The sequence below is a fragment of the Podarcis erhardii genome (assembly GCF_964252035.2).
Source record: "Podarcis erhardii genome assembly, chromosome: 5".
Classification (NCBI taxonomy): Eukaryota; Metazoa; Chordata; class Lepidosauria; order Squamata; family Lacertidae; genus Podarcis; species Podarcis erhardii.
The window spans coordinates 31468522-31495479 of NC_138509.1; the positions used below are offsets into that span (position 1 = coordinate 31468522).

Sequence of the window (26958 nt, forward strand, 5' to 3'; positions counted from 1 at the left end):
AAGCTGTACGCCAGCTCCCTCGGCCAATAAAGTGAGATGAGCGCTGCAACCCCAGAGTCGGCCACGAATGGACCTAATGGTCAGAGGTCCCTTTACCTTTACCTTATACCCCTGAAAAAGAGGGTGTGTCTTGGAAAAAGAGGATACATGGCAACCCTAATTACCCTAAGATAGGTCTCCATACCTTGCTGCCTGCAAGCTACTAGGTATAAATGGAAGCCCACCAAGGGTTTGACCAGCGTCCTCATTCTGACCCCTGCCTGGGACTGCGGGGAGAGGCGTGGGGAGATTGCACCATAGGAACAACGAATGGTAAGGTAGGGCAAAGTTCTCACCAGCATAAAAATTACCGAGATAAGCCTGTGTGTATACCCTCTTGACCCTGTTGTTTCAATGTCACTCCGACCCCGGTTGTGCTGACACTTTCCCACTGTACTCTTCTGCCAACAGATTTTGGAGCTGCTCTGTCAGATCCTGCAGACAGATTCCTTGACTGCGATCCAGCAATGGCTGCTCATGGCTGCGCAGAGGGGTAAGGTGCATGCAGAGCCTGCAAGGAGCAAAAGCCTTTGGAAATGTGGATTATCTCTACTTTGTTATCAGCTATCTCCCCCTATTAACACCCGTTGCAGCTCAGTGGGTTGTTGAAACACTCAGGGCATGCAGCACGTTTGCAATGCCACCTTGAAGCATAGGCCTTTCCACACATTACAACACAGCAGCACCCGGGGGGTTGCAGCAGAATGTGCAGCCGACAAGTCAGTCCTGATTCTCTGGTCATTGTTTCCAGGTATGTCTCATTTGCATATAGCCCAGCCAATGTGGTCCATGAGTTGGTACCCTGCATTACTGCAATGCGCTCTGTGTGGTGCCACCCTTAGACCTGGCCTGGGAGCTGCAGCTAGTGCAGAATTTAGCAGCTCAGTTGTTGAGTGGGCTGGGCCCAGTGGCAGAGCAAGCCGATGGGGCAGCCTGGGGATGGGGCCAGCCACCCGCAGGGGCGGGGCCAGCTGGAGCAGGATGCTCCACAGGGCCTCAGAGGAGTTTGCCTGCCTCCTCCCACTCAGCCGCCCTACAGCTGGGTGGGGGGGAGGCAGTGGGCAGACCATTTGGGGCAGCCTGCAGGTGCTCAAGCCACCGCATCACTACCAGGAGAGATGCGTGGCTCAGGCATGCTGCAGGCCCCGCGGTGAGTGCCACCCAGCAATTTTATCACCCCCCCCCCCCAGCGGTGACACCCAGGGTGGGGCGGCCCGCCCTCCCCTTCTTCCACCCCTGGCTGGGCCATCGAGACCGCACACATCACCTCTGTTGAAATATCTGCCCTGGCTGCCAATATGCCAGCAGGCCAAACACTTTACCTGCTGGACCACCTCACTCCATATAGCCTTGCCAGACCATTAGATCATTAGGAATGACACTTTTGCAAGTGGTGCATGGTGGAACTACCAGGAATAGGGCACTTAACAGTGGCAGTGCCAAAAGCATGGAACTCCCAACTGATATTAAGCAGACACCCTCACTATTAAGCATCGGACACTTAAAGCTTTTTTATTCATTCAGGTATTGTGACTCAGCTGTGTGCAATCTGCATATTATGAACAGTTTTCTTTCTTTTATTATGTTTATGTTGTTTTATTAGTGTCTTAGGCACATCGCCCTTTTTGTGGCTTAGCAGTATGATGAATACTGCTTACCTGCATGATGAATAAACATAATAAATTAGATTCTTAGATATGCACCTAAATTAGCAACATAGGAATAATTCCTAAGTGTGGTTCAGGTATGTTAACACCTGTACAACACCTTCCTCTAAGGAAGTCCCCAAGTGACTTTACAGCCAAAGTGAAAATGCAATAATAAAACCACATAAATGTTATTAAGCACAGTGCTATCACCAGGGTTGCCCAAATGCCTGGGGAAACAAGTATGTCTTTGCCAGATGTTGAAATGATGACAAAGTTTGTGCCAGTCAGGCCTCCCTAAGTAGAGCATTCCATCGACGAGAGGCTACTACAGAGAGGGGCTCATCTTCCAGCGTCATAACTTTTATATTCCTGTTTTTGTCCATGGAGTTTTCTTGGCAGGGATACTGGAGTGGCTTGACGGTTCCTGCTCCAGGTGGATCACATTTGGTCAAAACTCTCCACTATGACCTGTCCATCTTGGGTGGCCCTGCACGGCATAGCTCATAGCTTCTCTGAGTTATTAAAGCCCCTTTGCCACGGCTAGGCAGTGATCCGTGAAGGGATCACTGACCCTGATGTTGATCCATGAAGGGATCAAAAACCCTGATGCTGGGAAAGATGGAGGGCACAAGGAGAAGGGGACGACAGAGGACAAGATGGTTGGACAGTGTTCTCGAAGCTACCAGCATGAGCTTGACCAAACTGCGGGAGGCAGTGGAGGACAGGAGTCCCTGGCGTGCTCTGGTCCATGGGGTCACGAAGAGTCGGACACAACTAAATGACTAAACAACAACAACTACTACTACAGAGAAGGCCTGTTCTCTCATCACCAACCCTCAGAGTTTCCAAAACTTGGGTCTCCAGCTGTTTTTGAACTACAATTCCCATCATTGCATACCACTGGTCCTGCTAGCTAGGGAAGATGGGAGTTGTAGTCCAAAAACAGCTGGAGACCCAAGTTTGGGAAACCCTGCTCTATCTAGATCCCCCTCAAAGATCTCAAGGTCTGGGCAGATTCATGTGGTTATTTACAAACTGATAGTTTTATATGGGAATGATAACTTGTGGGCTAATTCTTATTTATATGTGAAAGTACATGCAGAGAAAAAAGAAGGGCAGCTGGGACAAACCTATTTATTTTATCTTAAAACTGTGCAGGTGAGATCTTTTTATTCCTAAACCATGTCCTCTCCTCTCCCTGCAGAAAAGGACCTTGTCATGGGATTGTTGCAGACGGCAACTGCCAATTTACATCTTGATCCCCAGAAGCTGACCACAAGCACGGAAGGGAGACTTCCATCACAGTTGCCCACAGATGCCTCAGGATTTGCCTCCAAACCACGCAGCTTGGGGAGAAATCATGTGTCCAGGTGCCCTCTTTGCAAGTCCTTTGAATGTTTGCTAAAATGAATTTCTGTTGCATATTACAGAAAATAACTAGACATGTTATGGGGGAAAGTACTTCTTGACACAGCACAGACTTAAATCATGGAATTCGTGCCCACAAGAGGTAGTGGTAGCAAGCAACTTGGATGGTTTAAAAAGAAGTCTAGACAAATTCATGCAGGGTAAAGCTACCAATGGCTACTAGCTGCCCAGAGTGACTAGGACAAGTGGCTAGGATGGGCTACAATTAATACATTCTCATTATTGTTATCATATTCTACTTCCAGTAGAACTTCATACCCACTGGTTATGTGTTATATGAACACAGGGCTGGATTTAGGTTTGATGAGGCCCTAAGCTACTGAAGGTAATGGGGCTCTTTATATGGCCAGCTGTCCTTTGTCAACAACAAATTGTCGCTGTTTTTCGTGTTGAATATATGCTATATGGTAATTTATGGACCTAATAGGTATCTAAAGCCATTTACACATAACAAAATATGTATTTTATCAAAGTAATGGTTGAACTGAAATACAACTAAGAAGAAGCATATTAATAGTGAAATAGTGAAAATAGAGCGGCAAGAGAGTAGGGCCCTAAGCTATAGCTTGTTTAGCTTATACGTAAATCTGGCACTGCATGAACATTAGGGACACAGCCAGCAGACTGCTAAAGTCTCCCCAGCATCATTCCTGCTGGAAAGAAACCATTTAAAGGGCTATGCAAATGCTGAAGATGAACAGATTGTCCAAGATGATCGCAAAATGACAAAAGTAGTTTTCATGCCAGAAATGTTGGTCAAGGTGCATAGCTTCTCTTATAATCATGTTGGCCCTTATTTATTTTGTTGCAGGCTGTCTGTTATGAGACAAAAACAAGAACCTATCCCAGAAGAAGAAAAGCCAGGTAAAAACAAAAACAAAAAACCCTGTAGAAAATGCTGTGTTTTCATTGGAAAATGCAAGGCATGAAGTAGGTATCCCTGAAGCAACCAGTGGAAATGTCCAGTGTAGGAATCTTAAGCAGGAAATTAGCTGCTGGATGTGCTTCAGGTGGGTTGAGACTCAGACTCTAGACTCAGAATAAGCCAAGGGCAGTGCCCGATTACACAGCTCAGCTTCCAACATGTTCCCATCAAACTATTTCATATGAGGCCATCTGCGTAGGGTATGCTCAGTGAGCTACCCTAAGGTGGAGGAGCAGGACTGCATATGTATTGTGTAAGCACTTAATGTGGAATTATGCTTCATCCCTGCTTTGTGCATGCTGAACCACACGGAGAGCCAACATCGTGCCCTCCTGACATATAATTACAGCAGGGCTTATATAATTACAAAATGGATGGCACAATCGTTTCCTGTATTTCTAAAGAAGGAAGGTGTTCTCACCTGGGGCCTATGTGAAGTCAAGCCTTTGGTGAGCTTCATCCAGAAAAGCGAAAGATGCTGGCACTTCCTCAAAAAGCTTCAGGTTTATCAAAGTGATCTTTGACTTAAGCAAGGTTTTTCTGTTTGCTTTTTCTGTCGTGGCACTGGGCCCATTCCAAATCGGCAATGCTCCTAGACATAGGACATGACTTGATATTTCGTAACCAGCAACTGGAGAAAGAAAATTAGCCATGTATGCTTCCCATGGGACTTGATAGATATTTGTAATTAACATTCCTTACTGGGTGACCGGTGAATGTGACCTGCTTTTAAATGACAGGCTCCCCGATCCTTCATTGAAATGGATCGATACTTTACTGTTCTGTTGCTAACAAAATTTAACAAATTTTCTCCTGCAGATTACTTTTCCTGAGCGCTTCGCAGCATTTTGGTCTCAAGTTTAGGTTTTAGTCAGTTCCGGCCTTACTGTTAGACAGTTTGAGGGGACTCCTTCATACTTCATATATATTTTTGAATACCATTAAAGGGGTGAAAAATTCTCTATTACTATTTCCCCATCCCCACACACAACTGAGTGGGCCTTTTTGATCTTTGACCTCAGGCACCAAGTTAACTTGGATTATCTTTCCACTTTATATTTGTATAACCCTATTGAATTCTCTGCTGATTCTGGCTTACTTCGGTGGATGTAAGCAATCAGCCATCATTCATACCTATGCTACCTAGTTGCCCAAAGGAGGTTTGGAAGTCTGGTGGTATGCCTTTATAGTGTTTAGGGGAGCAAATCTGGGCAGGGGGTTTACAAAAATGTGGCCATAATCTCTGGTTCTCATTGTTAAGTTGTGGGTGAACATATCAGATGACACAGCGATTCTTCAAACAGCTCTTGTTTATTCACAGGCCAGAACAGAACTGAACTGAAGGGTTCAGTCAGCCTGCTTATATAGAGCTCCAGTACAGCGTAACTGTAACAACTTTTCTAAAACTATCCAATCACTGAACGTCACTTTCGATCCCTTATTTGCATAACTATCTACAGTATCCCCCTGCTGGCCCAGGGTGAGAACTTCAGTACATAACACTCATATCCACTGGAAACACATTAACCAAACCGTCTCATTTGTGCTTTCCATTTTCAGTGCACATCGGCTCTGCAGAGGTTCTCCAGTTTCACCCCTCTGCAGATGAAAAGCAAAATCAATCAGACTAAACCAATTAGAAAGAATCCTTCCTCCTGATGCGACTACTCTTGCTGCTCCAGCTTGTAGTGATACCGCTCCTGCTACTCACCCAATGGCAATGCTGCAAGAAAAAGGGCTTCTTTAGAAAAACCCGGCATCTCAGAATGTGCCTCTTGGATTGAGGCACTGCAGTCTTCAAGGGGGATGACATTTTGTGATGTTGTTCAATGAGACTCTGCACAATTCTGAAACCGTTGGAAAGACCCATTCCGCTGTGTCCTCCTGTGTCCCAGCTTGGTATTCAGCATGATTCAAGAGAGGAACGCCAAGAAGTTGCAGAATGATGAACATAGAAGGTGCACCTTTAATGGCATGGTGCCTATTGTAGGACAGTTCTGAACTTTGAGACAAGGACTCAGAGCCTTTCATTCCTTCTTTGATAGTTGGTAGTATGTCAATTAATTATTTCCTCTCTTAGAACAATTTGCATTCCATCCCCACACTGCTGTTTGCTTGCTTGCTTTTTAATGACCATAGTAGGAGTGCAATTGAGATGTTACAAAATTCTGCAGCTTTGTTTTTTAAAAAGAAAAAGCTAGTTGTTTGAGGCTGCTGCTTAGTGCTCTGAATTGCCCTGGGTGTAGAGGAGCTGAAACTTTTCCTAAAGAGCCAGGCTCCAGTTACCTGTTTGGGCTGTGAAACTGACTAGAGTGAAGGGGAGAGGACAGAGAGAAAGATTTCTCCTGCTCAGGAATTTGCTGACGAAAATTTATATTATGTGAAACAAGGATTTAATCATACGGAATTGTTTTGTTGTTGTTGCTGTTGGGTTTCTAAAGGCAGCCTGTAGAATTCTCTTTAACAATAAATCTACGATGAGCAAAAACATTCGACACATGTCCCTGCCTGCCTCCAGAAGCCGTTCAGTTCTTGAGGCGAAACAAGGATGCAAAGTGCTTGCGGTTTGGCACATTCTTCTGCGATGGAAAGCCTGTTCTGCAAAGGGACTGTTCCTCCAGTGTCAGGGAAACACCTAAACTTTCTGTGCCGCCATGTGATCCCTATCAGGGATGCCAAATTTCATCCAAGCAAAGGAAGTATCGGGTCTGCCTTTCATTCACTATGAATGATTTCCTCCCAAACAATTCAATTCAGCGTGAGGGAAGCCTTCATACAAGCTAGAATGGATCTCGTCTGGCTGTGTTTGCGCATGCATATGCATGTGTGTGCTCGTTCCTCCAGAAGCGCATTCACAAAGCCAAGCTTCTTCCTCCCTCCCAGCCTGCCCTTGAAGTAACTTGATCTTAGAGGCTGGAACACTGAGCCCCTTGATGTTGGTAAAGAGGAGAGGGAGAGGCGCTGCCTCTTAGTGCTATGCCTGCTTCCTCCACGCCAGTTTCCCTCTGGAGGAGGAAGGTGAAGGGGGCCCCTTTGCAGAACTTTCTTACAGATGGGGGCTGATGGGTAGGGAATAGAAAGGCAAGCAAAACAGGCAAGCAGATTCCAAAGGCTCCGCTTGAAACGTCCATTGCAGCATTCATCCTCAGAGCTTTGGTAAATGTTGATCCACCACATTCCAGGCCCTGAGTACCTTTTGCTGCTGCAGATTAATCATTTGCCTTCCCGGTGATGTGTAATTTGGGGATAGGAAGCAAGTCAGGGCTGGCCGCAATATATTGTGAATCTCGGCTCGAGGGTCTCTCCCCACCCCCTTTTTGGATTCGCTGCCCATCCATGCATTTTGATTTGCGCACACAATCTGCACCATGAACTCGCCGGCAGCTTCAAGATACTGCTGGCTGCTTCTCTTTTTCTTTCCCTCTGCAGCAAAAGGTAAGAGAGACAAGGCACTGGACAGCTTGGGGGGAGGGCATGAAATCTGAAAAATGCCGTATTTTTTGCTCTATAAGACGCACCAGACCACAAGAGGAGGAGGAAAACGAGAAAAAAAATATTCTGAATCTCAGAAGCCAGGCCAACAAGAGGGATCGCTGCGCAGTGAAAGCAGCAATCCCTCTTGCTGTTCTGGCTTCTGGGATAGCTGTGCAGCCTGCATTCACTCCATAAGACGCACACACATTTCCCCTTACTTTTTAGGAGGGAAAAAGTGAGTTTTATAGAGCAAAAAATACGGTATCTCACTGAGGTGAGTCCTGGTTAACTTATTTGCTCATTGCGATTCTCAAGCTCAAAGGAGGCAAGCTGTGAAAAGGTTACCCTTTTCGGTCCGATTTATGTACAATTTATTGGCATGGCAACTATCAACCAGTGCATCCTGAGGGGCAGCTCTTTATGACTCAGATTCAGGCTCCCGGATCCCAGAGCCTTGCCTGCAAATTTCCCTGAGCACCTGTTGTTTTCCACATGTTCGTGGGAAATATAAAATTAAGTGGCACGGAAAGTATTTAAACGTGACTTAGTTTTCATAGCTACCAAACTGTCAGTGGAAAGCTGATTATGCTCCTCCCCCCCCCAACCCATAGCTGTCAACTTTTCCCTTTTCTTGTGAGGAATCCTGTTCAGAATAAGGGGATTTCCCTTTTAAAAAAGGGAAACGCTGACAGCTATGCCCCAACCCCGTCCTTGGATCTGCTATGGACTTTTTGCAGAATTAAGGATCCCAAATCAAAATGGGTTATGTAATGTAACTACTTGGTTGCTATGAGCATTCAAATGGCGCGTTACATAAAACAACAATCATTTTAATAACACAACATATTGGACCATCCTAGCGTTTGGCAAGGAGGATCTTTAAACCCTACAATTTACGGTGGCTTAAATTGGCGAGAATCCGTATTAAGACGATTCAGATGTGGCACACCTCAGCCAAAATTACCGTAAATACATTTTTAAAGCTATTGGCAATGGGGATTGAAAATGATCAACTCTAACTGGATTGGGCTGATTCCCCCCCCCCCCCCATTAAGCTCTATGGCTGAAATTCTAAATATATTTTATGGAAGTCTCATCCTATTCAAATCATTGGAACTTGCTTCGAAGAAAACCTGGCATGGATCAGGCTTAACAAATGTCCATTAATATCTGTAATAGTGTCTAAGAGCATCTTCCTGCAGACATGGTAATATCTCAGCAATGATTGTTATCTCGTCTATTTAAAATAAGGGTGGGGAACCTGCGGCCCTCCAGAGCTGCTTGACTACAATTGCCATTATCCTTAACCATTGGCCATGCTGGCTGGGGCTGATAAGGAGTCCAAAAAAACAGAGGCCCACAGGCTCCCCACACTCTATAGGAGTGAGCATAATAATTGCACTGCCCCTCCAGAATATTATGATACTAATCAAAACCTATGACAGATAATCACACAGAACTATGCTGATCTAGCTGTTCTTTTTTCTGCCATCCAGCGTGACTTTCTCCTACCTCTGTCCAGCTGTTCATGGCACGAGAAGGAATTACAGTGCACATGATAAGAGCTTGATATTACATCCTTGGGGTGATGTAGGACCAAGCCACATTGCCTTAGCAAAGGGGGGTTGTGAGGTTGGTGGGGAAACTCAACTGGTCAGTATTCTTGGGGTCCAGCACCTCCAACAAATCCAGCCCTTCCTTCTCACATGGACCAGCTGAGACTCAGCTTCTTGTTTAAAAGTGTTCCAGTGACTTCAGTGTAGGACTCTTTTATAGAGAACCTGGAGGCACCATCTTTCAAGTCAGGAATCCTATACCAGTACCACTATTCACTGGGTGGCCAGCTAAGATATCTGTCAAGGCCATCTTTGCAAGGAAGCAAGCTGCAGGCTGAAGCTCTGGTTGATGTGCATCTCGTGTGGAGAAATCCCAGCAATGCCGGGGAGCACCTTCTCCAAGTCCAAGTTGGTGACGTCTTCATCCTACAATGGGTTTTAAATGATTGAGAGGGGAAACACTGGTTTTCCATTACTAACCAACGCCGGAGATTTCTTTAAGCATGTTCAGATTGTATGTTTCTCCTGCTGCCGCTGGGCTTCTGTTCGGCACTAGAACTGACATTGCTCACTTAGAATGTTCACCTAGTCTGACCAATAACTCAGGTTGATCTGGAAATGATCAACCTCAACTAACAACCCTCCCCATTACCTGCTAACACTATCTGCACAGATGTCGAGCAAAAGAACGTTGCTTATTATTTTATACACTGCAAGCACATAGTTGAACTATAGGATTCTTTGCCAGCAGGGGAGCTCATGTCCACTAACTTAGATGGCTTTAAAAAGGGATTGGACAAATAATTAGCATTGTTATTAAAAGGGGAGTAGAGAAATGCAGGTCTTTTTCCTCAGGCTAGCCCTGGGTACATAGAATAATCAATGGATACTTCTCTTGGAGACCTGTTCTGTTTATAGACACTTAGCCCCGCTGCTTTCAGCTGGGAGAAGAGAGGGACATCACAGTGTGGTGCATTTGCAAAAAAATTGTGGGATGGGAAAGCAAGAGAGAGAATGAGAAGGGGTGCCACCTTGTCCCCTTCAGACCACCTGGCCCAATGGTGTAACTCTGAAGGACTGGGGAGGTGGGCAAAAGTCTTAATTTTCTTCTGCTCATTTTGGGAACTTAGATCCATGGCCTGCAACTCCATCACGATCCAGAACAAAGTAAGAGTCAGACTGAGAACAACGATCAACCTGCCCAAGTTTCACTGAACACTACAGAACTGGAGCAGCCCATTTTCCTTCATTGGAAAAATGGGAAGGTATGTTAATATGAGGCAGACTTTTTGAGGTAAAGGCTTGCTCACTTTTCTCTCCAGTTTCAGCTTCATGCAAGGTAGCCAGCATCGCCAACAAGGATGTTTATACTTTTCATTGTCATTAGAAAGCAATTAGTGGCAGACAATTGTCCATGTTTGCCTGAGTTAAGAGGAAGCTCCCTTCAGAAACCACAAGCATAGCTTTCTATGGGCTAGTGGCAGTGCCCAAGTAGTATCAGGTAGTATGCCAGGTATTAACACCACTAATAATGCACTTGTGCAAGCCAAGGAGGAGACGGAAGTGACTGCACTACCCAGCCTGCTTCAGCCAGATATATTTCACAATAAATATAGGATAGAACTAATATTGCAAAGGACACAACAGAAGCCTGTGCTTTCATATTTCAGTGAACATTTTAAATGTTCCAGTTCTCAAATAACTTTTTCTCTACAGTGGTACCTTGGGTTACATACGCTTCAGGTTACAGACTCCGCTAACCCAGAAATAGTACCTCAGGTTAAGAACTTTGCTTCAGGATGAGAACAGAAATTGTGCTTCGGTGGCGCAAGCAGCAGGAGGCCCCAATAGCTAAAGTGGTGCTTTAGATAGGAAAAAAATAAGTTGTTCTACTGCCACTGCAAGTAGAAAACCTCCCTCTTGAGAAACCACTGGAGAATTTCTCCTCACCCTGGAGAAATTTGGTGGAGTACTTAGCCCACCCACCAAATTTCCCTACTCACAAATGGGGTACAAAATTTCAAGAGGCCGCTTCCACACAGCTCTGACTTAAATGCTTGATAATTAACAGCTGAAGTGTGTGGACTGAGTTTGCTGAAAAAGCATTCTGTTTTGAGGAGGTGCGTAAGTTCTGTCTGTGGTGTTGGACCTGGGATGGCCTGCTCACCTCAGAGTCACAATTCATCCTTCTGTTGTCTGGGATACTCCAATTTTCCTACCTCATGCTGCTGTTACTCATTATCAAACTACTGATAGCCCAAGAGAAGAGAAATGATGACCATTTAGTTCATGCACCTCTTTCTGCTGTCCTTGGTCACTTTTTTCCTCAGGATTTCCTCCCACCATGGCCTTGCTTTTACTTTGCAGGTTGAAGGCATCTATGAAGACAAAGCTGGAAGCCCCTTAACTTTGGAGCTGAAGAGAGGCCTGGCCAGCCTTCTCCAGTTTCAGACCCACCCTGGGACAGTGACTGAGGTAAAACAAGGTTTTTTCTTTATTTCTTGTGGTATCCTTGTACTCTTATACAGCTGTAATAGGACTTGGAATACCTAGCACCTTTTACGTCTTCTAAAAAGTGCTCTTGCCCACCACAAAATAAGGCCAACAATTAAGGAAGCACCATGGGTGTTTATTTCATTGTGCCTCAACTTTATAATCGGCCAGTTCTGCTCATGTAGCCACTCCACTTTTTATGTTTGCAAAAAATCAAACACCAAGTGCTTTCAGCATCGATAAAGAGTGTTTGTGCATCTTGTGTAGGAATCGTGGAATTTGGAAAACATCCTCCTTGCCCTTTTGCAATGGTGGATGGGAGCTGGAGGGCTACAGATCCGCCACCATTGTTACAGATGAGTCAACGCACCAGAATCCCATTTATTGCATCGTCTGGATGGAGTCTGCAGCATATTCAGAAAACATCTGATCCAGCCAAATCCATCACTGGAATAGTAAAAAAGACATTTGAACCAAACACAGGGCTAATTTAGCATCCACTATTCTACTCCTAATTTTCCCATTTATTATGTTTAGGATGACATTTCTGGGAGCTGCTCAGTGACCTACACAGTCTCCAAGGATTCTGTTCTGAAGACAAAAGACCTATATGGATGCAAAAGAACAAAGTTTGGATTCAGCTCTGTTAACAAGGCAAGTTTGATAATTGCATCTCTACCCATTTTCCAGCTTTCTCTAACCACTTTCAAAATATCAGTCTATCCTGTGCCTGAAAATTAGTGGGTTTTGATTTCAAAGTCCACGTAGAACTACTTTTCCTAGGCTGATTCACTGTGCAATATTCAATGAATGCCATACATAGAGTGCACATTAAGTTCTCTCTCTCCCTTTTATTAGGTTTTTATTAGGTTTTTATATGTGTTGGAAGCCACTCAGAGTGGCTGGAGCAACTCAGCCAGATAGGCGGAGTATTATTATTATTATTATTATTATTATTATTATTATTATTATTATCATCATTTGCACTGAGGCAGCAACATTTCCCCATAGGCAACCACTTACTGGGGTCTGACTTCTCTTTGGAGGAAAACCATTGGAAGCTAATGGCACTTTATAATATTTAATAGCAACTGGTTGATTTTAGTTATCTGGTTTGACTGGTTGAAAGTTAGATAAAGCTAACTTTATATGGAGCAGGATTGCTCTTCCAGGCAACCTGAAGAAGTGGAGCCAGGGTCTAGTGAGGAAATATTCATCTTCTTTTTACAGATGTTTGGAATCCTGTGGCAACCTGTAAGTAAAAGTCTTTATTCTGTGGAAGGACAGCTCCTCAAGTCCGCGTTGTCCGAAGAAAGTCATACAATCTCTCTAAACCTGAAGTCTTCCGTTGGAGTCGATATCACCTCCAGGTTGGTTCTGCGCTGCTACATTCAGTTGGCCTGGCACACTGGGGGTGGCGAATGGTGCCTTCTTTGGTCAGAATTAGAAAATGGAGTCCTGTAGAATCTTGATTTCCTTGGAATTGAGGCCAGAGTATGAGGAGAAACCTATAAGCCCCAAACAAGTGGCAACAACGTAGTATTAATGGCTGTTGTTGAGGGCCTCCTCACCATTTCTCAAATGTCTTCATCTATTTATATCCCATGTTTCCTTCAAGGATCTTAAGGTGAGCATACACAGTTCCTCCTTCCTGTTTTATCCTCACAAACTTGTGAGGGAAGTGAGGCTGGGAGACTGATTGTCCCAAGATCACCCAGTGTTATTCAAGGCTGAGTGGGATTTCAACCCTACTCTTTCAGGTCCTGGTCCAGCACCCTAACAGCACTGTCTCTCCCATTTGCACAACCTGCAAAAAACACCAAGGAGTTCACCTGAATTCATATCTATTTCACTCAACCACAGTAGACCACTATGTGTCTGGTGGAGCTGCTAGGAGGTCATGGGAGTGTGGCCAATGAGTGTTAATGAGGACGTGCCCAAGTTGTTCTGGTTTTCTCCTCTTGCAAGGATACTGTGGACACTTGAGTGTTGCATTTTTACCAATACTTAGCACATAACTAAACTTAAAAGTGCCTTACTTTGGTTCAGAAGGGGTCCCCGCTGTCATAATTTCAAATGTGAGTCCATGCCACACAGTAAGTTATGTTCATGATATTTAAAGATGGAGGCCCTGTCAACAAGTGTCTTTTCACTCCCCAGGCAACACCTTGAACTTGTGACTCAAGTGCCTGGATCAAAAGAATTACCGGGGGAAAGTCTTCAGGAAGCCCTGGCAGCTGTGCTGAGGAAACCGCAACCCATTAACATAGCGAGTGATCCTGTCAAGAGGACCAACACCCAGTACCCAACTGTGAGTGGAACAGAAAACTATTGCTTATGTCTAGATTTACCCATTTTCTATTTAAACTTCAAAGTAGAGGAGGCCCGATCAGGAATTATTTAGAGCGTTGAGACCTCATCCCTTGGTTTCTTGGTTCACAAGGTGAGAGCCAGTGTGGTGTAGTGGTTAAGAGCGGTAGTCTCCTAATCTGGGGAACCGTGTTCGCGTCTCCGCTCCTCCACATGCAGCTGCTGGGTGACCTTGGGCCAGTCACACTTCTCTGAAGTCTCTCAGCCCCACTCACCTCACAGAGTGTTTGTTGTGGGGGAGGAAGGGAAAGGAGAATGTTAGCCGCTTTGAGACTCCTTAAAGGGAGTGAAAGGCGGGATATCAAATCCAAACTCTTCTTCTTCTTCACATAGTTTGTGGAGACTGTTTGTCAGGAAGGAGTTCTGCAAATTTCCATTTTTGGAATCTACATCAGCATAGATTGCTGATATATATTGTTATGAAGAAGGATGTTTGTGTGTTTCAATTTCTTTCTCTCTCTCCTTCTCTCTCCCTTTTAGCTCAAAACCTACTTGAAAACACTGGCTAAAAAGAGACGCAGAATGGACCTCTCTGAGGCATCGACCACTTGGCATTTTTGCAAAGTTGTCCAGATGTTGCGCGATGCCAAGAAGAAAGACATCCTGCTGTTGTTGAAGAAAGCACCAGAAGAGATGGCGTAAGGAAAGAGACGGCAGGGCAAATGAAGAATTACTCTTTCTTAAGACCCTGGAAATTATTTGTGTATTTATTTTGAAAATGAATTTTTTTACTCAGAACCTTCTAAAGGGATGACTCAGGGTGGTCTGCAACAGTTAAAATCAGACAACCTGTTTGCTGAGCACCTTTCCTGATTTGTTTGCACACAGTTTGTGGGGAGCTTCAAGGACACCTGCTGTTTGTTGAGCATTTGTTCTGATGTGTTTGCAGGAGGAATTTTGCGGTACATTTCTCTAGGCAAGCAATGGATACAAAAAAATGCATTTTATTAGGGTAAAGTGTGCATAAAAGTGAATATAGTAACAGAAGTCATATACAATTGCATTATATTCGAGAAAATGGCTTTGCAAAAAAAAATTGTTGGGCAAAACTGCATGCAAGAGCATTTATGTTAGGAGACATTTGAATGAAAGTGATTATGAATTTTCTAGGCTTTTTAATTTAAAAAACAAACAACCAACAACAAACTGATGTGAAAATATGGAGAACGGAACTGAAGAATGGAAGAATGAGAAACTGAGTAAAACAAAAATTGACAGATTTGCCCATCCCTTGCTGTCACACAGTGCGTGGTGCTGATATTAAATTTTGGGTCACCTGATGTCAGATGCCCATCTAATTTATATACCGTATCTATACTTTGCACCTGTCTAGTTAATCCTGGGTTCTCTGCGGGTCTCTTCCTTTACTTCCAGCACACCTGATCTTTTCTTTCTGTCCCTTCCCACCTTTTAGGTCCTTCTACGTTGAAGCTGCAGTGGCTGCCCATTCTACAGCTTCCTTGATGGCACTGTCTGAATTTCTCAGTTTCGGGAGCAAAAAGAACGCCGCCTTACTGGAGAAGTTCTTCTACGCTGCAGCCTTCTCCCCTCGCCCTTCAAAGGAGCTCTTGCGTCTGGTGGTAGTAAGTAGAAGGCACTGTAGCTTATTTTTCTGGGCATTTTCTTGAGCTGTACTTCACCCTTTTAATTTATGAATGGATGTCCCTGTGATGTAGGATGGACAGAGATTTAGATCTGGGCGTAGTTTGACGTACCAAGTTTGCCCTACCTCACAGGGCTTTTGTGAAATTAAAGGGGGCAAACTGCTCCTTTTTTTTGCTGCCCTGGGAAAGGAAGGAATTTGAAAATGTGAAATGCATGAATGTGATGTTCTGGAAACCTAGAATTCACTCTAGTGATTTTCTTGGGCTTGTTCACACACCTGTGCACTGTACTCGAGTGCTCAGCTCATGATGACTCTCAGGTGAATGTTTAAGCTGGCTCCATTGAAACAAGTGATGTTGAGTCGATATCCATTGGTAGCTAATATTGGCAGTGATTCATCAGTGGTGGCTTCTTCATATATGCAGGTTAACACTCAAGCTAGGGGTGGGGGCATCTCTGTTCCAGGAACTGAATACAAGACTCTATCTGGCCCATAGGACTATCCCCAGACCACACCCCCTCTCCCTAAGCCACACCCCCTCACACATCCTTCTTTGCACCCTCCTTAAGTGATTTTGCCTAACTGAAAGGCATCCTTGAACTTAGATAAGGACTCTTGTTTGTCTGGCTGGAGGATACAGAAAGATGTGTGAGTGTGTAGAAACTGGTGTACAAAAGAAAATAATTATATTCATTGTCAAAACAAAATAAAAAAATTCCTTCCAGTAGCACCTTAAAGACCAACTAAGTTAGTTCTAGGTATGAGCTTTCGTGTGCATGCACACTTCTTCAGATACACTGAAGAATGCACACGAAAGCTCATACCTAGAACTAACTTAGTTGGTCTTTAAGGTGCTACTGGAAGGATTTTTTTTATTTTGTTTTGACTATGGCAGACCAACACGGCTACCTATCTGTAACTGGAATTATATTCATTGTTCTACTTACTTTTGCTTCCGGCCTTGCCAACCAACATTTCTCACGCACGTGTGAAAAACCTGCATGAAAGTCCATGCTAACACAGATATTTTTGAACACATTTTCTCACAAAATATGCATCTCAAGCCATCTTCCGATACATTTTTTTTTTTTTAAGGCAGCAGCTCAAAAGGCTTGTACAGTGCCAAGGAATGCTGTGTTCTGATCCTCCCGGTACTCCCAAGAGGTGTGGATCAGGTCATCCCCGAATGGAATTTGCAAAAACAAATAAATCAAATCAAATTTCTCAGGCATCTCTATGCTATGACTGGTCTTCATTCCTCTTCCAGGATAAGCTGAATGGAAAGAAACTAGAAGCAGCCACCTGGGAAACGGGGAATATTGTAATCGGCAGCCTGATTGGCAAGCTGTGCCAAATGAAACTGTGTGGTCTTCAAGTGAGTTGACGCCCATCCAATGCCTTGTTCTACTCCCACCCACCCTCACCTAGGAAAGCTCAGACTTGTCAATTTAGTGCCCACCTCCCTTTTTCTTGTGTCTCCCATGTCAAACAAACAGGAAGTAAGACTTGAAGTAGACTCCATCGTGCAAAGGCTCAAGAACACCAAGAAGGACTCTGAGAGGGTGATTTATCTGTTGTCCCTGAAAAGTGCTCTGCTGCCAGAATCCATCCCCATCTTCCTGCATTATGCAGAAGAGGGCTCTGCCACGGTCTCAGCCACAGCGCTGAACGCACTACAGAGGTATTCTGCACAGCACATCTCAAGCACGGTATGGCACAGTCTCCGTTACTTAAAGAGCATTTCCCAAAAATATATCTTTTTTTTTCCTATGTAAGCTTTCATCAGTGAAACATTCTAGGTCCTCTTGTGCCAAGAAGGGCTAGGTTTATCCAACAGAAAATAATTTCACCCTACCCTCTGTGTTTTTGGGAGATTCCTCCACTTCTGCTTGAAAGGTTATATTCCTCCTTCTTCACCATCTCCCGCTACTGGTGGGACCTGGAGATATTCTGAGGCTGGACTTTGAGACAGACTCCCCTTATTTAGGGAGAGTCAAGGGTCACTTCCATACCATACATTGCGAGCACTCTTATAATACTTTAGCAGTCCTGGCTTCCCCAAAGAATCCTGGGAACTGTAGTTTGTTATGGCTAGCAGACCCCTTACAGGCCTACAATTCCCATGATTCTATGGGTGAAGCCATGACTGTTAAAGTGGTATAAGAATGCTCTCAATGTATGGGTGTGGAGGTGACTACAGTGGGTATAAATATATCACCCTGTCAAAAAAATAAAATAAATAGAGCATATGGTATAATCCTCCTGTGACTATACCACTTCACAATGCAATTAAGGGATTACATGACTGACAGCATGGGGGAGACCCCTACATGTAGAAAACTAGTATATCAGGGTTAAAATTGTAGCTTGGAAAGGTATTTGGTTTCATGAATGACCTCTGTACAAACCTAGTTGCTGAATGTCATGCTAAAAACAAACAGACTGTGTTCAATTTCTGCGTTGCCAGGTTAAAATGGCAATGAAACGCATATTCCATGAAGTGCACAGACGCTATCCAAAAATTTCAAGGCTGGCTGCTGCAGAAATCCTGTTGAACAATGATCCCTTGCCAGAGGACTTCACCAATATCCTGTTGGCCACCAGAGAACTTGAACCAGAAATGTCAAGATTTCTGCTGTCAAAAATCCAAAACATCGTACACTCCGGTCATCATCCAACCAGGTAAAAATATCCTTGTATGATAATATTCAGTTTGGGCTTGGGGAGAGATCAGAACAACTGGCTTTTAGGAAGATGGCAGACATAGGCGTTCACAGGGCAAGGGGAGGCAACCCTATCCCAATGAATCATAATCCCCAGTTTCTCAGATTTCATTTATAGGAAAGTGTAAGGGTAGGATCCAATGTAGTACTAAGTGAATGTTTCTGTCAGTGAAAGGATTTCTGCTTCTCCCCCTCTTCTTCCCCAGTGTATCTCAAATATACTTTAGGGGTTCCCCTAACACTCTGGAGCAAGTTGGGAGAGTGTGGGCGCCTGCACAAGAGAAAGTCTCATTGCAGAAGCGGAAATCCTTATCTGAAAGGATGCGGTCGTTTCTAGCATTTGTAGCACCTGAACTACAAGGCAAAATGTACTAGCACTGGTTGTTTTTTAAGTGAGAAATTAACCTCTCTGCCGCCCCCCCACGTTGTGGGTGTCCATGGTCACAGATTTCCTACATTATTCTAGGGAATGCACTCCTCCTTCTCTGCATTTACCATATATTTCACAAATCAATTTAACCTCTTCCAAAATGGCAGCCAGGTTCCCCAAAACAAGTTTACTCTCCTTTGCAGATATAGTCCATATCACACACCCCTTCCTGGTTTTTTTGTTTTGTTTCCCCCACAGGAAGGTCGCTAAAGAGGTTCTGAATGACCCACAGATAAATAATTACTACTTCCTCTCCTCTGAAGCTGGCAGCTCCATCTCCTTCTCAGGACCAGTGACAGGTAACTTTTCCCCCTCATGCACTAGGCAGCCATAGTCTCCTGCATATTCTGGGGTCAAGGGGTCAGACCACATGTTCAGACAGATACTTCCCATGTTGCCACGCTTTTATTAAAACCTTTGGGAAGCTGTCTGCTCCTCTTCATGCAAAATTCCTTGACCGTGATGTGAAGCTATGTGTCTCTTTCTCGGATCTCCCTTTCAGCCACCAATGACACTCTCTCTACCATTGGCCTGGATCTCCTGTTCTCAGACATTGGCATTCTGAGGAAGAGCACCACCAGTTTCAATATCCTAAGCCATGGCTACCAGCTCCAAGCAGCTCAGGTATGGCGCTTCCTATTGCTCCATTGTGGACTCGGCTACATTAGTAAAGAAAAAACGTTTTATATGCGTTATGACACTGCAACACCAGGTGGCGCTGTGAAGTCCCATCTTTCGCCAACGTGGCTTCCCACTTTGAGGTTTACAACGAGTTTTCCTGAAATGCTTTTTTACATGTCTAGATCCAGCCCATATTTCATTGTTCTGTTGTTGCTTGAGACAGTTCTGAATATTTTTTAGGTCTCACCCTTGCCTTATGGGCAATGTGTAATTGTCGTCCAAGCATACCCTTTAATTTTCAACAGATTTCTCCCTCTCCCAATTTTTATTAGCGGTATTCGTCAATTTGTACAAAAAGATGCGTCCCAATTTGCTTAGGCAGTGGCCCCCACTCCAAAGGAGGAGGAGTTTCAATGGCCAATAATGCTCTGGAAACCAAGGCAGGTACTTGGCATTTTCCTCACACCAGCCCAAATCCTGAAGATAGCTGCTGAGTGATAATTGGCTCAATGTCATAGTAGAAGACCTGCTTTAGGATGAGGGGGTGAGGCCTTGCTGTGTGGTGTATAGAAACATCTCAACTCTTTTCCTCCCTTTATTTAGGAAAAGGGAGCTCTCTTGTTGGGAACTAGGGTGGAGTGGGGAGTACACATCCTTTAAATATCTGAAAGACTAACTCTTTCCCTAAGATAAGCGGGGGGGGGGGGACCCTCTTGGTGGTTCCACCACCCTTAGAAGTTCAGGTGGGTGGTGGTCCAGGAGAGGGTATTCTCTGTGGCAGCCCCTAAATTGTGGAACTGCCTCTCCATGGAGGCACACCTGGCAACTTAACCATACAGACTTTGGGAGATGCTGAAGATGCTCCTGGCCTTTACTCTAGCCTTTGACACCTGAGACGTGCATTTTCAGGGCCCGTCCTTTTTCAAGTGTGATATTCTTCACCCTAAGGTTTCAGGGCATACAATAAGTAATAAATCAAAATAATAGTAGTAGCAGCGTTAATAATAACAACAACAACTACTACTACTACTACATAGAAAGAGGAGTATGTTCTGAAGTGGTGGTCTAGTGCTGCAGAAAAAGGAGTAGTCCTGAACATCACACAGACTTTCCCATCTCATGTATCCTAGGTGGCCATAGAAGCAAAAGGATATGAGGGCATCCTGGGAGGCAACGCAGACGACGGAGAAGACGAATTAATGGCCGGCATGTCTGCTGCTCTGCTTGATGTCCAGTTACGGCCAATCACTTTCTTTGAAGGATACACAGATCTGATGTCGAAGTTCTTCACGAGCTCAGGAGAACCCACAAATGTGGTCAAAGGGAACGTATTGCTGATGGACCATCTACAGGTACCAGCCCCTGCATACCCGTGTACACTGATGGCATAGAAGGAATTGTCATGGTGGGACCAGCCCCCCCCTACTCACACCCACACCCACACCCACCACGCTGCATTTGTTTAAGCCATGTTGGAACCAAAGCACCAAGAACAGGTCCTCCCATGACAGTTGGTGCATTCAGGTAGAACACCAAACATTCCCAGTGCCTGCAGTTTGATATATTAGCCTAAGGACATCCACCCTTCAACTGACAACATTTTACATCTGCATTAGCTTTCCAGTCACCCATGTGCATCAAGAGTACTGCTTATGGGAAGAAGTGAACAGCTGCACCCATAAGAACATCCCATTGCTCCTGGTGCCACCACCTTTGGAGGCTAGCTTGGTGAGCTACAGGAAGCAGGACTTCTTTGTGTAGGGCTATTTAGTGGGGCTCCTTGATCAAGGGCTCTTATTCAGTCCAGTCTTTGACCATTTGCCATGTTGGTTGGGGCTGATGGAAGCAGCAGCCCAACCCCTGCTGGAGAGCACTACATTTAAATCCCTGATTTAGAGAAAGATGGGCTAGAAATGTGATTGCAATTATTACTGTTTTGAAGCAATGAGCACCAATTGTCCCCTGCAGACTAGCTGGGGGGGAGGGGGGAACACCTGTACAGACAAGATGTACCTTACTCAATAGTAAGCCCCATTGATAAGCCCATGATAAGCGTTTGAACAATCCAGTAAGTGAATGTTACTGTGCTGCATAGGCAATCCCACTTCAGTCTGGTTTGCAAACTGTGATCACTCTCCGAGGAGGACTTGGGTTAGATGTTTCAGCTGACATCAATGTGAATTTGTGGGAGCAGGAGTTCAAAACAGGCGTCGAAACCAGGTACGTGTGAGTATGAAGTGGATTCATCTCTTAAGTATGATAGACCCTTACCCAATACTCTGTCAAACACTGGAAAATTCATAGTGTTATCCCAACTCAATAAAGCCCATAAAATGACTATTTGATTGTCCAGCATTGCTCTCTGCATTTCAATCTCCATCTCCACATGCAAATTGCTGGACATGCTTTCTATGCTGGGACAAAGGTACAATTCAGAGTCTGCATTGCCCCTTATATCAACCATGCTAAACATGCACTGTTTCAGACCCATCCCAGTTTACTTTCATGTCCAAAATGGCACCTCTGGTCTTCAAGCCAAAGCAGCCAGATATGTGTGTCCTTTGTTTTCTGGGGCCAAGCAGTTGCATCAATGCTACTCAAGAGTCATAGCACTTCAGATGATGACTCTTTTGCTAAGAAGTAGCAGACATCAACTGTTACATTGTGCAAATCTGAAATAACTGATCAGAGACAGCAGGACTTGGTGCAAATCAAGGTTAAAACCAGCTTTCCATTGCCAACAATAGTTAGCCAACTTCCTTGAAAAACAGTGCTCATTTTCCCTCTCCAATTACAGGGGCGCACTGACCATTGATTTCCAAGCAGAACTGGATGCGCCATTTTTTCAAGCCACAGTCAAAACCCAAACAGAAGTCGAAATGGCCACAAACTTCAATACAGCTGGAAGAGTTTCTACCGTGCCCGTGCTCATGTGTCTGCAGCTTACAGAAGAAGAAGTCGCTTACAGGTGAGCTGTAGATCTCAAGCACCTTCCATAGCTATGGAATCCAAACCAAGGATAATGTCAAATGTTCTCCAATTTTACAACACCTAACTTTCTCCCAAGTCACAATGGCTTCTCCATAAGGGGCACTGGAGCAGGTGCTGTTCTTGACCCCCATATATCCACACAACCAGAGCCCTGTCCAAGAATGCAAAACTCAACGACCTCAACATTAAGGAATTGCTTGCATGGATAACAACCACCATAACAGGTCAAATACAGAGAAAAGTTCAACTCAGCATATCACACTTTTTGTGCTAACCATTATTCAGAGTCCACCTCATAGTCTGAGCTTCCAAACATAACATACCAACCACAGTTTGGAGCGAGGGACACTTTTCAGTCCAAAGGCTGCATTCCCTTTGGATTACCCTTGAGAGCCACATGGCTAGTCGTGCGTGGAGCCAGAGCAGTTAATGTTGATTAAGGCAACTTTCTACACACATAAGAGGCATTGTCGGGGTTCAAGGAGACATTCCAACCAGGCAAAAACACTCAAGGGGAAGTGTTGCTGGAGAGAATCCAGAGAAGTCTGGGGGGCTGCATCTAGCCCTCAGCCTGTGGTTTCCCATCCCTGAATTATAAAGTATGAGTTGGGCACAGTAGTCCTCCATGTCTGTTGGCCATCATTGCTGTTGATGGATATTGCCTAGATTCTGTTTGTCAACATTGCTGCTGGTTAATACTGGAGTCTCTACCAAATCCCTGGCCAAAGGCATACCTAGGGTCCCTTGCACCCCCAGTAAATCTGCCCCCCCCATCACTTTACTGTGGTGCAAGAAGGACAGGAAGCTCCTCCCACATTGCATCTCGCTGTGAATGCAGTGTCGTGTCACCACACGCATATATATCATATCCTCCATAGTCTGATAGGCACCTGTCCTGAACCCCTGGCCTACCTGGCAGCAAGTCAGTATGTCAAGTCCAAAGGTCAAAGTCCGGGGGCCAATCCACACAAACAGAGTCCAAAGGTCAGGAAACACAGTCCAAGTAAGCCAAGTCTGAAGTCCAGCAGTCAGAATACAATCCAGAGTCAACCCTGGAGGACCAGGAGCCTCCAAGCCAGGGCCCAACCAACATGAGCAGTTGAGCAGACACAACACCTCAGCTCTGCTTCTCTTTTGTACTTTGCCTGCTGATTGCAATATCTGAGCTTGACGAGGCAGGTGACCCTCACCTGTTCCAAGCCTAGTTCAGCTGAGGAATCACAACCCTCCTCCCAGAACTAGCAAGCCCCACCTGGCCACCTAGGGAGCTGGGCTGTGGGCCCTTGCCTGCCTCAACGTCTGGGAGTGTCCCTCCTGCTGCTCGCTACACCTCAGAGCCTGCTGTGTTGGGTCCTGCTACTCTCGTTCCTGTGCATGGACCCCCATCCCCATTCTATCCTCCATCACCCTGCGAGTACTTCCTTCCCCATCGGCTGCTTGCCCTGGTGTGCCCCAGACCCGGCTACACACCTTGCCAGGGTCCTCTTCCTCCTTCCCATCGCCCTGCCAGTTCATGAGAGTGCCCATGGCAGGGACTAGTTTCACCAACCCCTAGGTATGCCTCTGTCCCTGGCTACTGCAGCGCTTTGGTTCAACTATCCCATGAGCTTAGCTGCCACTTGGGCTTTGTAAAAATGCAGAAGCAACAGGCCAAGGGAAGCTGGGATAGCCTCTCCTTTTAGAGAGCCAAATATTTATCGCCCTTGTCTTCAGCAACAAGCGATAATGAGTTCCGTACCCACCGTTTGAGCTGAAGCTGCTTCTCTTAAAATAAATCCACCATCTAGGAAGGTTGCCGGGAGGTTAATGGAAGCCTTGGGCAATGCCAGACTAAGGAGCTTTAAGAGGTGCTGCCCAAATACAAAGAATGCAGGCTTATCTTTTACAGTGTTATGGCGATAAATCCCTTCCTTAGGACCATAACTACTGCATCTTGTGCCAAGATTGATTTCCCACCAGACATAACATCACCGCTCTCTTGTGCTCTCGTCGATAAATCTTTCATGGCTGCCTCTTGACATAAATAGACCCAGAGCAGGTTTCGGGTGCTGTGTATGACATCCAGCACAGATGCACTTGGCAATGTTCCCAGGCTTCATCCAAGCTTGTGAGACAGAGCCTTTGCTTGTGTAGAACAGAATGGTCTTGGCATATCCGTCTAGTTTGGGGACATGAGACAAACTTTGGGACAAACAGGTTTGGAATTGGCACTAGGGAGAAATCAGAACTATGTCATGTCTTCCGCCTGTTCTATGGAGGTCATATGCTCTCAGGTTTTGATATTGTAGAACTCATTTGTAGAACTTCCCCAAGGGCCAAACCTTCAGCCTCTTTGCCTGACATGCTCCTACAAAAGGCAAAGTGCAGATAGGTTCCAATCCTATATACACTAATGGCAAGCTCATTCTCCAATTGCGGATCTTTGGGCAGAGAAGGTAAATGCGATGCCATCCACACTGAGAGGAGAGCTTTCCTAATTCACGCTTTCTAAACAATACAGAAACTGAAACACAGCATCCCATACAAAAAGAAAAAAACTTCAGTGATTTTCGCAAGGCACTTCTTCAGCCAAGTAATATGTACAAATCTGTGTAAAAAATTTTTTGGGAAAATAACATTTACAAGTGCCTTGCCAATTTGAGTGTGAAAGACAAAATTTCAGACAAATGTGGGTATATATTTTTTAAAAAAATTGCACTGAGGAATTTTCAGGAGGAATTTTTGCAAAATTGTAGAAATATGTAGATTTGAATCTGGGAAAATGAGAACCTGAAAAGAACCAAAATAGACACTCCTAGCCCTATCCTGGAGTAGCCAAAACAGCATCACTCATGCACAAGAGATTAAAATCAGCAGGCATGGAGGAACTCCAAAAGTTTGCAGAAATACAACAAATATTTAGCGCAGAAACTTGGGGGGGGGGCATAAACTGTTCGGTAAGGAATGAACAATGCTCAGTAGGAATGGAATATTAACTGGGAGAATAGAATGCAAGGGGAGGGGGAAATGGAATGGAATATCCTGGGAGAGGGCATGCACCTCTTGAACATGTGCTTTCTAGGCACAGGGGAAGTGGAAGTGTCTATGACCCCTTAAGCTGGTTGGCTAGGATCCTGAACAAGAGCACATTTTGTTGCAGGTCCCATATGTTGTAAATTACTGGGAGTTCTTGAGAGTTTTCAAAGATTCTACTTTTCCTAGTATATTTGCAGAGGAGGAAGGGAAACTGGGAAGGCTGTGTGTGTGTGTGTGTGTGTGTGTGTGTGTGTGTCCTGTCTAAAGGCTTATTGAGGCTGCATTCACCATCTGAGGTGGGAAAAGTACATTTTTAAGAATCCCTCCAAAAACTATTTCGTAAAGATGTTAAGAACCAGCTATTTTTACATACAATGAATGTCTCCCAAAGCAAGTCTTCCGGGAGCATATAACGTGAAAATTGTTTACCTGAATATGTTTTCTTCAGTACCAGTTGGTTTAAATAATATTGTGAAAAGGTGATATTTTCAGGCCATAGGGACATATCTAAAGTTAGTTGCATGGATGACTTGTCCTAGAGAAATGTGGGGTTTTTTTGTATGTCTGTACATGCACTCATTGAAATCTCAGAAGCCATCCTACAGATACGAAACGCTAGGTCAGACTGAGTTCACTGTTTGTTAGTTGTGGTTTTATTTCCTCACAGAGAAATCTTCTCGGTCTCAGAATCCTCTGCAAACCACAGCACCACTGTTCGCAAAGGGAAATGGACCACCATCCCTGGGCGTGAGCTTTCCTTTCACAGAGCCAACTCTGAAATGTGCAGGATCCTGCTTGCAGAGACAACGGAACAATAAAAAAAGCAGTATCCATACGTTGTCACCTTGTACTTGCTGTTTCTCTTTTCCCACTCATATCTTATACCTAGGCCAAAGTTTAAAGTGTGCAAGTTCCTGGTCCCGTTTTTCCACTTACATTTTTATTCTGACAGAAGTTTTGGATGGACCAAAACAGTACATCACAGGTCACAAATCCTCCACATTTCCAATCTCAACAAATGCTGTTTTGTGCCGTTATAGAGTTGCTAAGGCGGTAGTTCAAACGCGAGAGTCAAGAAAGGAACTCTCGCCAACATTTTTTATCATTTCACAGCTTCTTTCATATCAGCCCCTTTACATGGGATAGCTCAAGTTTGGCTCACCCTGCTAGTCCATTCTTTGAAATGTTCCCCTTTGTTCTTTTCCAGCCTCTGCTGCAGGGCATTGGGGGAGAAAAGATTGTTCTTTGCTGTTTGCTATCGGATCACCTTTCTGCAACAACTGCTGGTCCTCTGCTTTTGCTTCTGAATAAAGGGGGCTGAATAAGCTTTCAGATAATATGGGGGGCAATTCCGATGTTTGCAGAAGTATAAACAAAAATTAAGGAAGGGGAGAAAATCTCAATATTTAATGCCGTGCCCACTAGGAAGACACCTCCATATTAGAGCCCTATTTAATTGCTAAGGCTGCAGTCGACAACCATTCGAATCACTGGGAGACTTTGCCACTGACTTTGCCAGGACCTGGTTTGTATCCTGTTGCATGATCATCAAACAACGTTGTGTCTCAATTCCTAAAGGAGCCTGGCCATTAGATCTTTCCAAACTGCTGACATTGAACTCAGAAATAATCAGTCCAG

General features: G+C 44.7%; 1 protein-coding gene across 1 annotated transcript in view; it reads left to right on the plus strand.

Annotated features, from left to right (window-relative positions):
- TBATA (thymus, brain and testes associated) overlaps positions 1-26657 on the plus strand; it is a 41160-nt gene extending 14503 nt beyond the window's left edge. The window contains exons 6-28 of the mRNA XM_081863582.1: positions 451-532; positions 2893-3058; positions 3928-3980; positions 5602-5665; positions 5937-6027; positions 7398-7476; positions 9292-9479; positions 10202-10336; positions 11439-11546; positions 12102-12218; positions 12795-12934; positions 13725-13875; positions 14415-14572; positions 15349-15517; positions 16808-16915; positions 17037-17249; positions 18008-18222; positions 18892-18992; positions 19196-19317; positions 20445-20666; positions 21410-21534; positions 22112-22282; positions 25988-26657. Of these exons, the coding sequence (XP_081719708.1) occupies positions 451-532; positions 2893-3058; positions 3928-3980; positions 5602-5665; positions 5937-6027; positions 7398-7476; positions 9292-9479; positions 10202-10336; positions 11439-11546; positions 12102-12218; positions 12795-12934; positions 13725-13875; positions 14415-14572; positions 15349-15517; positions 16808-16915; positions 17037-17249; positions 18008-18222; positions 18892-18992; positions 19196-19317; positions 20445-20666; positions 21410-21534; positions 22112-22282; positions 25988-26138 (3129 nt within the window). The 3' untranslated portion in view covers positions 26139-26657. The remainder of the gene's footprint in view (positions 1-450; positions 533-2892; positions 3059-3927; positions 3981-5601; positions 5666-5936; positions 6028-7397; positions 7477-9291; positions 9480-10201; positions 10337-11438; positions 11547-12101; positions 12219-12794; positions 12935-13724; positions 13876-14414; positions 14573-15348; positions 15518-16807; positions 16916-17036; positions 17250-18007; positions 18223-18891; positions 18993-19195; positions 19318-20444; positions 20667-21409; positions 21535-22111; positions 22283-25987) is intronic.
- Positions 26658-26958: the final 301 nt, after the last annotated feature.